Source organism: Parus major, chromosome 13 (assembly GCF_001522545.3).
Source record: "Parus major isolate Abel chromosome 13, Parus_major1.1, whole genome shotgun sequence".
In the NCBI taxonomy this organism is placed as follows: Eukaryota; Metazoa; Chordata; class Aves; order Passeriformes; family Paridae; genus Parus; species Parus major.
The window spans coordinates 854,583-870,499 of NC_031782.1; the positions used below are offsets into that span (position 1 = coordinate 854,583).

The 15,917-nt window shown below is 52.7% G+C and overlaps 1 protein-coding gene across 5 annotated transcripts in view; it reads right to left on the reverse strand.

Moving 5' to 3' along the window:
- The window catches only part of ARHGAP26 (Rho GTPase activating protein 26), a 98,757-nt gene that overhangs the window by 21,235 nt on the left and 61,605 nt on the right, over positions 1 to 15,917 (reverse strand). For all 5 annotated transcript variants that reach the window (XM_015641715.2, XM_015641713.2, XM_015641714.2 and 2 more), the window contains 3 exons: positions 5,345 to 5,504; positions 3,852 to 3,990; positions 632 to 785 (listed from right to left, as the gene is read on the reverse strand). In XM_015641715.2, the coding sequence (XP_015497201.1) occupies positions 632 to 785; positions 3,852 to 3,990; positions 5,345 to 5,504 (453 nt within the window). The remainder of the gene's footprint in view (positions 1 to 631; positions 786 to 3,851; positions 3,991 to 5,344; positions 5,505 to 15,917) is intronic.

Below are 15,917 nucleotides of genomic sequence, written 5' to 3' on the forward strand. Positions count from 1 at the left end.
CAGGGATGCTCCATCTCCTGCAGGTCAGGGATGCTCCATCTCCTGCAGGTCTGAGCAGCCCTTCACATGGCAGGGAGGGGAGCTTCTGTGGGAAAACGCTGCGGGGCCGCAGGAAGGAAATTCCCCCGGCGGAGCCATCGCGCGAGGGCTCCGCGCGGCGAGTTCAGGGACTTCATAAATAACTCGGCCGTCCCCAGGGAGGCTTTGCTAAGGTCACTATTTTTTCCCTTGAACTTTCCAGATGAAGGAAGCAATAGCAGAAGCAACAGCATAGATTTGGCCGGAGATCAACTGCACTGACAACAGTCGCAGGATTGAACTCAGAAGAAAAGTCCTTTGTGTGTGTTGGAGTTATCAGCAGATGGGCCGGGCAGCACTGGGGAGTTCTGCTCAAAATCATTCCACGTGGGCAAAACCATCAGAGCTGGAACCGATGGCAGATGTAACCCACAGTAACTAATTCCACTGCTCACACCGAGTTAAAAATGGAGCGCCAATGTTTGGTGCCCATTAAAAATTAAAATGTGAAATTGTATTCTTCAGCAAACTGCTGAGGTTGAGAATAAGAAACAATTCCAATTAAAGATTAAGGATGGAGAGTCTATAAAACACTAATTACCATTGTACTTACAGGGAATTCGGCCTGTTGGGCTTAATTACTTCTAGTTCAAGATCACTGGAGTTCAGGCTGGGCTGGGGAGCGCTGTTGGAGTTGAGGAAGCTGTTTGTGTTTGAAGAGATGACGGATTCCAGGCTGGAGTTGATGATGCTGTTCCTGTTCTCCTCTAAAAGACACCAAAACCCAAGAATCACCAGCTGCCACTGCAGACAAAGTGAAGGACAAATGGCTGTGAGGGCATGGAGCGTTCCCAGAAACCCTGTGCCAGTGCAAACAGGGACATCTCCCCAGAGCTCAGTTAGTTACTGACACATTATACATTAAACCACAAGAAATACCAGGTACCCTTTGGCTCTTTTGGGTTTAAGATGCAGATACATTTAAATGAACACCATTTTTAGTAGAAAAATACACACTTTTCTCAAGGTATTAATATATTTTACATTCCCAACAGCATCCAAAATGCCACAACCTGGAAGAAATTGAAATGTAAGCTATGTACAGGAATGGATTTGTGTGGCTGAAATCAGTCCCAAGGGACAGAGGGTTTGGGGACAGAGCAGGACAATGAGCCACCATGGGAACAAGCAGCACAGACATTTCTCTGTCCCCAAGTCTGAAAGCTGAACCCTCAGGGCTCAGAGGCACCAGCATCTTGTGATGAAAAAGATGATCCAAGCAAAGAGGGAAGAGTGAAGAAAACCAGAGCACTGACCTCCACAAATACTGACAGGCAGATGTGGTAGCCAGCAGATGAAAAAGAAAAGAAATTAAGCTGCCTAAGGACCTAAAACCCCCAAATCCCTCTGTTTTTGCAGGTTTTAGGCAGCCCATGAGAGGCCACCTGTGCACAGTGGCCAAGTGCAGGGACTGCCCGTGCTGAGCCTGGCCAGCCCCAAAGCCCTGAGGAGCTGACCTGAACCCTGGAGTGTGGACTGACACCAGCCTAGTATTTGCAAACATCTTCTGCCCAAGGCTGAAGGCTGGGAATAAGCTCCATAAGCTTGGCAGCTCAGCGTGGATTGTCCCTCTAATCTCCACGGCAGCCACGCGCCAAGAGCGAGTTCAGAGTCCCGACAGGCACGGGAATGGAAATGCCTCAGCTCAAGGGGAAGGGAGATGGATGGCAGAATCTGAAACTCCTGCTTTATTTCACTTCCTCCTTTTTAAAAGGGTGAAACTGTACTTTGCTTCATGTTTTTGAAAGCTCACGTGAAGGATTCTTCGCTGGAAGATTTAATTTGCTCTTACAGCCCCAAGAGCAGAGCTGCCCATCAGCTCAAGGGCGTTTCCAGCACACAGAGAAAGGAAAAGCCTTTCACCCCTTCCCCAAACTTCTGTTTGTGGTGGGAGGTCAGGCAGGCAGAGCCACTGGATCCTCACCTTTGTCTCCAGGACACTTGGATGGGGCAGGGCTCTGCCTGATAACTGATCAGGGCACTTTGGTGACAGTGACCCCAGGGACCAGAGAGGGGATGACAAAAGAACTGATAAGGAAGAAAATGGTGTTTGCTGTGTTGGTGACACTTGTGTCACCCTACTCCCTGGGTCAGATGTGGATAAAAATGTAAATGTTTAACAACAAAATAATCACTATAATCATAGATTAATCACAATTATCTAATCTTCTTCCTGTGTGTTGAAGGTGATAATTTTTGACTTAGACACAGCCTGGTAGTGAAAATTTTAGAAAGATATTGGACTTTGATGAACAGATTTCAAGTGATGGAAAAATCCACTCTCCCATTCCACTTCTTTTTATCTCAAACTGCTCCCAGTCTTAAAAAATGTGCACCCTGCACATTCCTAAATGGGAGTTTAGAACGTTTCCAACTTCCATTTCAACTTTCAATTTCTGTGGTGCTCAACTGGGCTTGAGCAGCTGCCTAAGCCCTTGTGCTTCACCCTGACTTAAGAGCCTTGGTCTGTCTCCAGACCAGTAAGGGAGCAAAGGAAGAAGAAAAGAAGAAGAAGAAAGGAAACCTCACATATTTCTTGTGATGTGCAGCAGGGAAGGCAAATAAAACAGGAGTGGCTTCCCAAAGGCACAGGAGGTTATGGACTGTCAGGAGAAAAAACAAGAAAATGTTGCTTCGCATGGGAATAAATAAATGCAGAAATAAAGAAATGAGCTCAGTTCCTCTCCCAGGCATGGCGAGGATGGCACACAGAGGCTCCAGCAGCCCAGAGAGCCTGGAGGCTGACAAGGCACTGCTTAGTTAGCAGCAAATAAATTACTGGGGCTCAAAGTTTGCAAAAGCAGCGTTTGATATTTGAGGCTTCACCGAGAGTCGTCCCACACCATTTCCAGAGCACGCTCTGGGGCCAGCACCGCTTCCTCAAACCCACGCGGATCTTTCCGCCACCCCCCGAAAGGAGAGCGCCTGGTGATTAACAGTAACTTAATCAGACAAACCCACGTGTTTTGAGAGTCAGCAAAGTCCACAGCAGCCACTCTGAGCAGCCTGGCTGTCCCCAGCCCTCCCCTGCTCCTCGCTCCACGTGGGCCTGTCCTGCTCACCAGGAGACTCTGGCTTTTTTACCAAAGTGGGAGAGCTCCCTGTGTGCAGCTGCCCGGCCCTGGGAGCACACGGGCAGGAAGAAGCAGAGCTGGGAACTGGGTTTGCTCTGTAACATGAAACAACAGCCTGAGCACACACATTTCTGCCACCCCACCAGCAGGGCTGGGGCCTTGGCTCCTTCACCCAAATATCTGGAGCTTCAATTAGTGACAGAAATGGAAAGATGAGCTCCAACATTTTTAAACTGCCACGGTACATAATCCTCAGGAAAATGCCGAACCTCCTGGCCGAGCTTTCCTGTCTGTAAAAGGCAAAGTGGCCGAGGGCATCCCGAAAGGGCCGCCCTGGGGGACGCGGGAGGGCCCTGGCACAGGTGTGGCACCCGCGTCCCGCAGCTGATGGCAGCGATGACGGGCCCAGGAACATGAGAAGGGGACACGCAGGGGCCCGTCAGGTGGGGAGGGGACAGCAACACTTTATCCCGTGCTAAGGCAGCCTCATGCCGAGCCCCAGCTAAGGGCTTGGATGCCAGGAGAGATTCCACTCCCCACTAACGCAACAGCAGAGGAAACCGAAGCCTGACCCTGTTATGGAATCATCCCTTCCACTGACAGCGGGAAAAGCAGACGGGAATGGCACGGGAATGGCACGGGAATGACACTCTGCAAGGCGTGATTAGGGCAAGGCTGCAGGGCTGGGAGGGCACTCACGCTTCTCGTTGGGCTGGGGCGTGTGGAACAGCGTCAGCGGCCGCTCGCTGCACGAGGGAGGCTTCGACTCCGTGCTCTTCTTGCGGGATAACAGCAGCTGCGAGTTCGACGCCGGAGCCTCTGGCACCGTGTTAAATATCTGTTAAAAACAATCAACAAGCTGTTCTTTGGCATCACCCCCTGGAACAGGACAGCTGCCCACCTGCCTGGGCTGCACGGCCCCACGGCACAGCCTCTGAGGAGGACATGCCCTCAACAGGCCAACATTTTGGGGACAAACTCCTCAATTCCACGTTCCCCCTCTGCACTCCTCTCCTTTTCACCTGCAAGCTGTGCAGAACCCTGCCACTCTGGCTCTCTGCTGACTTTCTGGGGGTGCAGGTGATGATGAGCAGCCCAGACAGAGCAGCCAGTGTCCCCCCCTGTGCCCCCACTGCGAGATCAGCCCACGGCTGCACACCAGATTGGGAAAGTCTTTGCAACTTCCAGCCACAGCTGTCAGAAAACTGAGTAATCACATTTTTCTCAAGGGGATGAAATTTTAAAACTGCACAAACCCAAAGAGCAGCAGCCTTGTTGGTTGCTGATCCTCGGTTATGTATTGTTCCTTTTCTGGACCCCCAGGCTCAGAGAAGGGCAGTGACCCCTCCAGACCAGCTCTCTCAAAGTCTCCCTCCATTGCTGGAGTCCATTAAATCCATTCTTCAGTGTCTTTCCTGCTCTACCTGTCCCTGCCAGACTGACAATTGGCATGGCCAGGTGTTCCCAACAGGAAAAGCACACGTTGTCTTGCTCAAGACAGAACTGGATGTGGACTTAGAGCTGTGGTGCCACCCCAGCCAGGGCAAGCTGGTTTCCACTTCTGCCTTCACTGCCCAAATGCACAAATCCGTTACTCCTTTACAATCAAAACCAGGCTGACAGAAGATCATCATCAGGGAACTGGCTGCACTTAGAAGAAAATGGTATTTTTTAGCAATGCAGCCAGGGAGGGACAGCCAGGACCTCGGCCCCACCAGGCCACCACTGCTGCACTGACAGACCACAACATCCACAGCCAACAAACACAAACCCATCAGGATCCACATCAACACTGTGGATAAAGCCAGCTCTTGGATAAACCTGGATTTAGCCAGCAAAGCAGGAGCCAGCCCAGTTGTGCATCTCAGTGGTTCGCTTCAGCGATCATCTCTCGAAACCCAGCACAAATTGCCACGAACAAGTGGGAAGAGGGGAGAAAGGGAATTTCTGTGATGGAGACACAGCCATGCTGACTCACTCTGGGCTGACCATAAACAAGGCTGGCTACCAGCAGCACTGGTTACACAACTACAGCCCAAGAAGCAGGTGCCAGCTGCCCTCTCCCCAGCACAGCCCCACCGTGGTGCCACTGGCCATGGGGAGAGAGGGGCCTGGGAGAGGGGGCTGCCATGGGTAAAGACCAATTCCTTTCCATAAACTACTGGCATGAAAGAAGCAAGGGAAGCCATTACCTTCTCATGGTTTTCTATTAAAATTTCAATCACAATGTTCTGGAATTTGATGTCCATAATGGCAGCGACTGTTTCCTCCTGAGGTCGAAGCAGCGTCGGCCCAAACACCACACCCAAGTTAGCAACAGTCATCAGGTTCTGCTTGTGATTATCTGCAACTCTGGGAAAAAAAAAAGAGAAAGAAAATGAAGTAGGTGATGGAACTAATCCACAGGGAACCCCCTCCCTGCCTTCCCTGCCTCGTGGCTGGCACAAGGCTTACAACGCTGTTTACATTTTTCACGCTCCTGGTGAGCTCCTTGAAGGCTCAGCCATGTGGAAAAGTACAAATTTAACTGTTGTGTTCCTGGAGACCTTTCAGCCTCCATGAATTGACTAATCCCATAAAAAAAACCTCAACCCCACGCCAGCCACTGAGCCTCATGCTGCAAACCACTCCCAGGAAAACATCTTGAATCATTAATGCTTAAAACCCTTCTGAAAACAAATTGTTGGACCTCTGACACACGCTCCTCTCCAACTCTGTGAGTGACCTCATATGTTCCAAAGGCCAATTCCTTCCCAGCCATTCCAGCACCAGAGGTCAGTCCCATCTGGCCCAGTCAGGCTGGCTGGGAGGCCAAGATGGGGCTTTTCCCCCAGATCCCTGTGCCCCACGTGTTCCCTTCTCTGTGGCACAGGGACCCCCCCAAGATGGGGACACCCAAGCCCTCCTCCTCACCACCTCCATCTCTTTTAGTTCTCAAGAGGGCACAGACCAGCTCAGCAGAGTGAAGCAGCTCTCACTGAGGATGTGACACCCTGGTTCTGGTGTTTGAGGGGTCACCCTGGAGCAGCTCCAGCTGGCACCTGGTCTTAGAGGGGCAAAGCCCCAGCAGGGCCTCTGCTCTGCCTCTCCCCAAGGGGACACAGCTACAGGGACACATCAGGCACCCCTCGGCCATGCTGGGCTCTCTGTGCCCCTGGACACTGCTGAGTCTCACAGGGACACCTCTGAGTCTTACAGGGACACCTCTGTGCCCCTGGACACCTCTGAGTGTCACAGGGACACCTCTGTGCCCCTGGACACCTCTGAGTGTCACAGGGACACCTCTGTGCCCCTGGACACCTCTGAGTGTCACAGGGACACCTCTGAGTGTCAGGGGACACGTGTGTGCCCGTGCCCTGTGTTGCAGCCCTGTCTCCAGGAGTCTTTCTTGTGGTTTGCTCCTGACCTGTTCAACCAGGAAATGTGGTGGCCTCAGGCTGTGTGCTCACCCAGCTGTAGCCTGAGGGGGTTTTAGTGGCTTTTCCTTCACTTTCTCTCCTGTTTCCCTCACAAATGCAGCAGGCCAGCACACAGTGACGCTCAGACTCACTTGCTGGACTGACCCTAAAATTTCTTGCCGTGAGTTTCTGTCATTGATGTGGGGGTCAAGACATTTGTGTGAGAGCTCAGCATATTTCAGCACACTGCAAGCCCAGGATGGTTAAAAAGAAAAGAGGCTTTCCATCATTTCCCATTCAAATCTCACCTGAACCAGCAAAGAACTCATCCCAACATACAGCTCCCCAGGCAGCAGACAGGGGCCTCATCACAGGGGGGGCTCAGGGCTGCTGGCTTAGCTCCCCCCAACAGCAACATCAGCCCCACTCACTGCCTGGGCAACAGCCTCATCTCATCCCTGGGGAACAGGCAGAGCTGTCCCCTCACTGAGTCTGCGCTTGGGATCCAGCCTCAGAGTGGGGAGCTCCTGGCCAAAGCCCTGGGGAGCTGGCAGGACCTCCCTCCTACCCGTAACTCCCCCCACTGCCAGGAAGCTCTGAATATTTGATCAGAGCCTGCGGGAAATCTCCAGTGTCAGTAAATGGCTGGGGCAGATGGGCAGCCCTGGAGAGGGGCTCTGCCACTGAGATGGGACGTGCTGATCACACTGCCACCCAGCCATGCCCACCCCTGGGCAGGCACAGAGCCCATCCTCATCCTCGTCCTCATCCTCATCCTCATCCCCATCCCCATCTTCATCCCCATCCTCATCCCTGTCCCCATCCCCATCCTCATCCTCGTCCCCATCCCCATCCTCATCCTCATCCCTATCCTCATCCCTATCCTCATCCCCATCCCCATCCCCATCCCCATCCTCATCCTCATCCCCATCCCCATCCCCACCACACCCAGGAGCTCTCCAGGCTGCTCATGGCCATGCCAGCACCCCTGGGCTGTGAGGGGAAACAAACTCTCCTTAGGGAGTCACAACCTCATGGAGCAGCAGGAAAGGCAGAGCAAGTCCAACAAGAAACAATAAATACTAAATAATATTTACATGGGGATTCAAACCTCACAAATCCCAGTGACATTTTTGCATTGCAAAATTGCATTTCAGACACACATTCACATGCTCCTAATTGGATATGGGAAAATGCAGCTGCAGTCCAAATGGCTTTCAAAAGCACTAATAAAATAATAATTTTAACGATTTTCTGTGGTTAGTAAAACAATGTTCATTTATAAAAAAAACACCTGAATTGATCTAAGTCGCACAAAATTAGGTGCCTCCATTTCTCATTACTGCCACCATGTCCTACATCACCCTAATAAATTGCACTGTCATCAGCTCATTACAGGGAGGCAGCTGAGCGTGGTCCTGTAATTATTTCAGACTGGGTTATTGCTGGTTCCCCAGGCAGGACATGGTCCCACAGCACAGCCACGGGCCTGCCCAGGTTCTGCCCTCGCCTGCACCACCAAAGCCCTGCCCAGGGGACCTGACTTTGCCTCTGGAGGCGTGGGAGCTGTTCTGCAGCCGTGCAGAAAGGAGTCCTGCTCCTTCCTTCCTGCACTGAGCCTCGCTGGCTCTGCACCACGGGTACTTTTCCAGCCACAGCCATCCCTGTGCCGGGTCACCACAGCCTGCTCCAAAACATGATTCACCTTTCACATCCTTCAAATTCCCCATCCATTACCCACAGGATAATTTACTCTAAATTACAGCTCTTCATCATCCTTTGTGCTAGGGAATAACGCGGTTTCTGACGATGGGTGTTCTCAGCCCAAAGTGGCCTTAATGCCGGGGCTGTTCTGCAGGGACTGTCAGTGCCATTCCTCAGCTGCTCTTTACAAGTTTTCCAAGCATTCACTGTATTTTCCTTTTAACCTGCTGTTTCTTTCCGGCCCCTGATGCTCTCTGACAGAACTGCACTATCGCTCACGTCCAGGGCTCCTTTTTCTGCTCCCCACTTTTCAGAGTCACTCCCAGCAGAGCACAAAGCAACAATGACCGGAGCAATGTGCAGGATTCTTCATCTCCTCGCTCCTGCTCGGGGCTCACAGTGCCTGGCTCTGTCCTTGGGACACGGTGAGGATCAGCCTGGGCTGCAGGACAGACAGAGCCCCCCGGGCAGGGGAATGTCTGTGCTCAGCACTGCTCACCAGAGAGCAGCTCCTGACCCACCTGCTGCTGAGCCAGCAGCCCTGTGGGACACTGCAGTGACACTGGTGTCACTGGGACCCAGCCCTGCCACGCCCTGGGGACAGCCCAGGCCTTTCCCGGGGTGTCCCTCACCTGCTCACCGCCTTTCAGCAAAACAAAGGAGAATGGAGTGGAGTAAATCCGTCTGGGGTGTTAAATTAGATTATGCCCGGGTTGCCTGGATACTGTATAATCACTGCCATGACCAAACACAATTTAATACGGGCTAATTGGTAGCCAAGGTTCAGTGCAGGGGAAGCAGGGAACAGTAAATATTCCAGTGTGGTCAGAGCTCCTGTGGGTGCCACAGGGGCTCCTGGCTCTGCTCCCACAGAGCTCCTGCCTCCTGTGTCTGGAATTACTTCCTACATGGATTTTATATATGTATTTATGTGTATATATATAAAAACTGCTCTGTGTGTATTTTCTATATAAACATGTATTATATATATATAGAATGCATGTATCTGAATCTCAGCCAAAAGTGCCATTATTAGTTCAAATATCTTCCCTGATTCAGAACGAAATCTCTGAGCAAACAACCATCTGAAGGGAACAAAAGGAAAATCTGGAGTGTTTCTATTTCCATGCCTGGGACAAACCTTTGCAATCAAAGTGCTTGTTGTGGCTGGCCTAGCAAGTCCTCACAGGATGGAAAATAATGCAGCTCATTCCTTTTGCTACATCCCCTGTCTGCCACCACCAGCAGAGCTTCTGTCTAACACAGCCCAGCAATCCCCAAAATCATTTAGGCTGCTCTGGGTGGTTTGATAAAAATTAAACACCTTTGACTCTGCACATAGAGGGAAGGTAAAAAGCAGAGGGAGTAGAGGCAGCAGACTGGGTGGAGAGGCATCTGTGGCACCAGAGCCACCAGCCTTGTTCCCACAAAGTATGTCCAAAGGATCATGGAATCATTTAGGTGGGAAAAGCCCTCCAAGATCATGGAGCCAAACTGTTCTCCCAGCACTGCCAAGGCCACCACTCAGCAACGTCCCCAGGTTTAAATCCCTCCAGCAATGGTGACTCCACCACTTCCCAGGGCAGCCTGTGACAGACAGACAGACAGACAGAGCAGCCTGAGCACACACAACTGGGGGCATTTGTCAGATACAATCTCATGAGCTCTGGGAAATGTTCCTGGGTGCATTTAACTCATCCCTGCACATTGCTGAGTTTAACGGGGCTGTGGCTGATGAGCACAGAGCTGGAGAGGGAAGAGGGGCTGGGCTGGGCACCACTCAGCTTCAGCCCTCTCCAAGGGGCTGGTGGAGCTGTGTCCCCAGAGATGGTGGCCCTGCAGCTCCCTGGGGATGTCTCAGCTCTCACTCAAAGCCAGGGTGGGTTTCCCAGCCTCGGGAATGTGTCTGATGGCAGCAGGTGTTTATTGCAGGAATGTTGTGACTGGCACCCAGCACAGAGCTGGTGAAACCAGTGATGCAATTCCAGCTGCAGCAGCACCCACTGGTGTCCCAGGCAGCTAAATCAGTCAATCACACATTCCTAAATCGTTCCTAAAAAGCTCATGAGCATGGCAGGAGGTGACAGGGACACTGGTCTGCAGTGGCTGCTGGCAGGGAGGAGCAGGGAGCACAACCCTTCACCTTGTGTTCCAAAGCCATGTGGATGTGGCCCCTGGGGACATGGGCTAGTGGTGGCCCTGGCAGTGCTGGGGGATGGCTGGAGATGATGATCTTGGTGGGGTTTTCCAGCTTTAAAGATTCCATGATTCCCAAGCCGGAGCACACATGCACAGAAACTCCACATTTCCACACTGCACCACCATCCCTTCATCCTGCCTGTCCATCGAGGCTCTGGACATGCCTGTGCTCCCCAGGAGCTCTGCAAGGGCCAGAGGAGTCCAGAGCAGCAGGAGCAAACTGAGCTCACCCAGCCACTGTTGGAACTGGGAACACTGGGAATATGGACAACCCCTGTCCACAGCCAGGCCGTGGGCCACAGCTCTGCAGCTTCCCCAGCCCCACCGCTCCAGAGGAGTGCACAGGGAGGCCAGAAGGAGGACAGACCACCAGGGAATGACAAAAGCTCCCAGCAAAGACAAGGGGAAACTTGCTGAATGCAAAACCCTTGCTGCTCTCGGGTTCCCTGCTCAGGTGGGACCAAACGTGGCCCTGCGCTGATTCCAGGAGCTCTGACTTGCTCCAACAAGATTTGCTCCTTCTCCCAGCTGGATCTGGCCACAGCTGGATGCTTGGGTTCACTCCCAGGGAAAAAAAAAGGGGCTCATGTTGCACTGAGAAGACACCGAGGCCAAACGTGAGGTTCAGTATCGGCGAGCCGGATCAGCGCGAATACCAAACGTGCTGCGACTCGCAGGGAAACACGCAGGGAGCTCAGCCCTGCTCGGGCTCAGCCTTCCCAGACTGAGCCACGGGGGTTTTTCCAAAGCCATCCTCTCTGGCTTGGGGCAAGCTGAGCTTGAGGGGGGATCTCAGAGCGATCCCAGCCCTGCTGGGCTGAGTGGCACCGGGCTGGCACATTCCCTGTGCCCCCCTCAGCAGCACTGCAGCTGTCCCCTGACACCCTGGTACAAAAACCACAGGCCAGAGCTGATGTTAAACGTCACCATGGTTTCACCTGCACAAACACAGCCAGCAAAGGGGCCTCACCTCACACACCCCTGGGCACGGGGCTGGAACAGGACCTGCCGTGGCTGCAGACTGTGCCACTGGCACCCCAGTGCCAGCCCCAGCACTGCTGCACGGGCGGCTTTTCCTCCAAAACCAGAGCTCACTGGTGCTGCCACCCTGCAGGGATGAAGCCACATGGCCAGCAGGGCAAGGACAGCCCCCCACAGCAGGTCTGGGTTAACAAGGAATCCTTTGGAAGAGTTGCTGCCACCACGGCAAGCGCCACGCCGGAGTCAACAACCTGCTGCGTGGAGAAGAGCCAAAGAAAACGGGCTCCCAGAGAGCCTCCCAGCAGCAGCAGCACTGGGCTGAGCTCCTGCAGCTCCCACATCCCACAGGGAACCATCCCAAGCCGGAGCCAGGTCACAGGGCCACGTGCAGGACATGCCTGGGGCACACCTGCACCTTCACACCAGTGCAGGGGCCACGGGCAAGAGCAACAGAGGGGGGTTGACCTTTTGTTTTCCCTTGGAGGTATTTTGGAGCTCATTCACTTCACAAATGCAAGGTTGGAGCTCACCCTTCCAAAATACTGAATTCCTAGAAGACAGTGTTAGAAGAAAGGGAAGGTAGGAATAAGCAGCTTTCAGAGTTAACGATGTGAACAGCAGCAGGAAAAATGCTTCTCACGTGGGACTCACCAGTGGGACAAGGCTTTGCCCAAAGACTGGGAACACCCCTCACTCCCCCACTTCTGTACCCCCTGCCACACACACAGCTTGGAATGAGATGACCTTTAAATGTCCCTCCCAAGCCCAACCTTTCTGTGATTCTGCAGGCCAGAGATCACTCAAGCATCCTGGCCAAAGCTGCAGCTCAAAGACATCTTGGCAATGGTGATTTCCAGTCTCATTTCTTCTGCTGAAAGACTCTGACTAAAATCTCTCTTACAGAGTTTGGTTCAGTGCTGGGGCTGTTCATACAGAGCAAACAAGGGATGTGCTCATGAAGACACCTCCATCCCACTCTGTCTGCGGGGACGGTGCAGACACCACCAGGGAGACTCTGACCACTTCACTTATTGGAAATCTTTTGCTCACTCTCGATTCAATCTCTTTCCATACCCAGTTTCAGTTTCACTGTGATAAACAATTAAAAAGAATCCAGGTAATTATGTGCTATCAACAACCTCTACCCAACAACACCAAGTTCAGACACAAGCCCACAAGAATTCTCACTTGAGGAATGCAAAATGCCTGGTGCTGCTGCTGGAGATGCAGGAGGAGCTCTGCAGAGATGTTCAACCACAGAAACTCCTCAGCAAACGCAGCAGCTGCTGTGTTACAAGCTGCTAAATCATCATGCCAGGCTGGTGATGCCAGCTTCAGTCCAAGACCCCCATCATGCTATCTCCAGACTCCAGTCTTGTGCAGGATGTGGGTGCAAGAGAACCTAACAAGGGACTGCAGGCTCTGGGCATGTTCCCCTCCAGCTAAAAACTGGAGAGCCTGCACGAGAGGGAAGGACCTTTCAGAGAAGCATGGAAGGAAAAGCCACCAGCACCCACACAGCTGCTCCAGGGACAATCCAGACAGGGGGGGTTAAAAGTTCATTTGCAGAAGCAGAACTAAACCTTTTGCTAATTTACACATTACAGGAAGCCAAGCCCAAAAAACCCAGTGAACACCTACAGGGCTTTTCGTGGTGGTTTGTAGTTCTTCAGAATCTCATATTAAAAACAAAAGCAGAGGAGTGAGAGGGAGGCAGAGCTGGCAAGGGCAGGCACAGAATGCTGCAGGGCTGTCTCACCTCTGTGGAAGCATCACTGGCTCCTCAAACACCAAAACACGTGAGGGAGAGCAGAGCAAAGGGGAAACCAAAGGTGCTGCTGCTCCCCACGAGGCTCTGCTCCCCCCAGCTCCAGAGCACAAATCACAGCACCATGGAACAACACAATGGCTTGGGTTGGAAGGACCTTCAAACCCAACTCATCCCAACTGGGGAAAATGCAGAAGGGGTAGAAGAGCACAGCATGAGCCTGAGCCAGGAGAGCCAAGCCCCAGGCTGGGTTCTCCCAGCTCCTGCAAGGCAGCACGTGCCTACAGAGAAACTCCTTCCATGTCACCTCCCTTTCACCAGCCTTACAAGCACCCAGATCCTTTGGGTCACTCGAAGCCCAGGGCTTTGCCTGGATCCAGCACTGCCATGATGCAAAAGGAGCAGAAGCAGGCACTGGGCATAAAAATGGCATTGCCAAGGACAGCAAGGAGAGCCACCGGCCCACAGACAGCTCCCGTTTGCTTCTGGCAGCCAAATCAGGCGAGCAGCACACGAGAGCAGAGCATCCCAGAGGCCTCAGTGGCTAGTGGAAATTTCCAGAATGTCCTGGACAGGAACGACTTACTGGAAGCAATACATAAATCAAGCAAATGAATAGTTACCAGACAGCAGCATAAACAGCTGCCACGGGGATGAAATCAGACCTGCTGTGCCAAGAGGCGGCAGCCTCCTTGCCGGCTGCACCTTCGGGGGAAACAGGCAGAAGAAGGCCAGGAAAAGCAGGTTCCTGGGGGAGCTGCCAGCCCTGGTCGTGCAGAGGTGCCCAGGGGCTCCTGGGGGTGCTGGGCACGGCGGTGCCGTGGGGAGGGAGCACCGGAGCAGCTCCCGCAGGGCTCGGCAGCGCAGCACGGCCCCGAGCGCCGCCCGGAGCCGCCCCACGCCGACAAAAACAAGCCCTGGTTGTATTTTTAGGCAGAAGACCTGGAGGAATTTTTTCTTCTTCTCCTTTGCCAGCAATCCCTGGTTGAGCAGCGAGCCCTGGGGAACGTGCCAGGCTCCGTGTCCGGCCCGTGGTGGCCTTTGCTGGATCCCCAGCAGCAGCTGCCCTGCAGAGCCCATGGAAACCATCACCCTGATAAACAGCAAACAATTTGTGCAGGAGATAACAATCACTGTCATCTCGGTTAAAACACGTCAACTAGAGAACACCACCACAGCAAAACCAAAGGGAACCAGGCAGTGTTGGCCAGGCCACGGCTGGGAGTGATTAGAGATAATTAATTCTGCTAAATACACGAAGGCACAGCTCGGCTGCAGCCTCCTCCATGGTCCTGACTTTGGCACAAGAGGAGTGGGTGTGTGGATCTGGGGCTGTGGGGGCAGTGGCAGCGATGCCAGCCCACTGAAGGGTCTGGGAATCTCACTGAAGGGGTATGAGCCTGGCACCTCTCTGTGCTGGAGAACCTGGACTGGCTGCTACAAGAGCAAAGCAAAGCTCAGGTGTCAAATTATGGCCCTGCATGAAAAATAATTCCCTAAATGCTTGAAATATAATCAGAATGAAATCCCCCTTCCCTGCACCTCCACAGCATTGACTCCTGGGTGAGAAAGTACATTACAAAAGAAGGAGGAGACGGGGATGATATGGCAGCTCCGCTAATAAAAACAGCAATTTTCTGCAAGCAGCTCCACTCCAGCAGCACCCCTGGCACAGCCACCCTGGCAGCACCACAGGCACCCTGTTCCACTTTGACTTATTGGGCATTAAAACAAAGTGGTTTAATCACAGAATCCCAGACTGGTTCAGGCTGGAATGCCAAAAGGAGCAGGGATGGGAACCACTCCTGCCATAGTGAAGAACTGCCTGGACATATGGACATGAGGCTGAAGGCAGCACAAATGGGCTTGGGGATGCAGTAAGAGGCAGAAATCAAAATTTTCTATCCAAATGCTCCTCACCCTCTACCTGTCTGTGCCTGTTCCTGAGATTTGTCCTCTCCCTCCTCTGTGGGCCCCTCTCACTGCACCCCAGTTCTGTGGTCCCCAGCTGCCATGGGACCCACCAGATGGGGAAGCTGAACCACCTCCAAGGCACTTATCCTGTCTGATACTGGGGTTAATAACTGCCATTTTTGAACATTTCATCTTTCTTACCAGCTTTATTACTGTTAATAAAAACTGCAGCTTCATCACATGAGGAGCCCCACATCCCTCATCAGTGCAGCAGAGCACGTACACCCCTAAAACACAGAAGTCAGAAACCACCCAAGACAGCCTCTGTCTTTCCTTGACCTACTCAGCCCAAGTTCTGGTTTTAGTGTCAGAAATCTCCTTAGCAAGACTGTGAGAAATATTTTTTTAGCTCATCTGATAAACATGCAAATCTTGATTATTCATATGTTACTTAAAATAAAAAGCCCAGACAGAAACAGATGAGACAAAGCCCTCCAAGCAGTGCAGCCCAGCTTGGCAGGGGCAGCCAGAGGCCCTTGGCTCTGCCCACGTTGGCTGTGGGTGCCCTGCTGTCAGCAGCACCCACACCTGGCTGGTCCCACACATCTGGAGCAGCCCCTCCTCCAAACATCTGCTGCAGATGTGAAGATTTCTCTCCACTCTTGTCTTTAATCTGGCTCAATGGCACTGCAGCCTCAAGCAGCTCTTTTAGAGAGTAATGGCAACAAGTCCTGGCCCTGGCTGCCCCGTGGGCACTCCTGGATCAGAACTCCTGGGTCAGGGCTCCTGGATCAGGGCTCC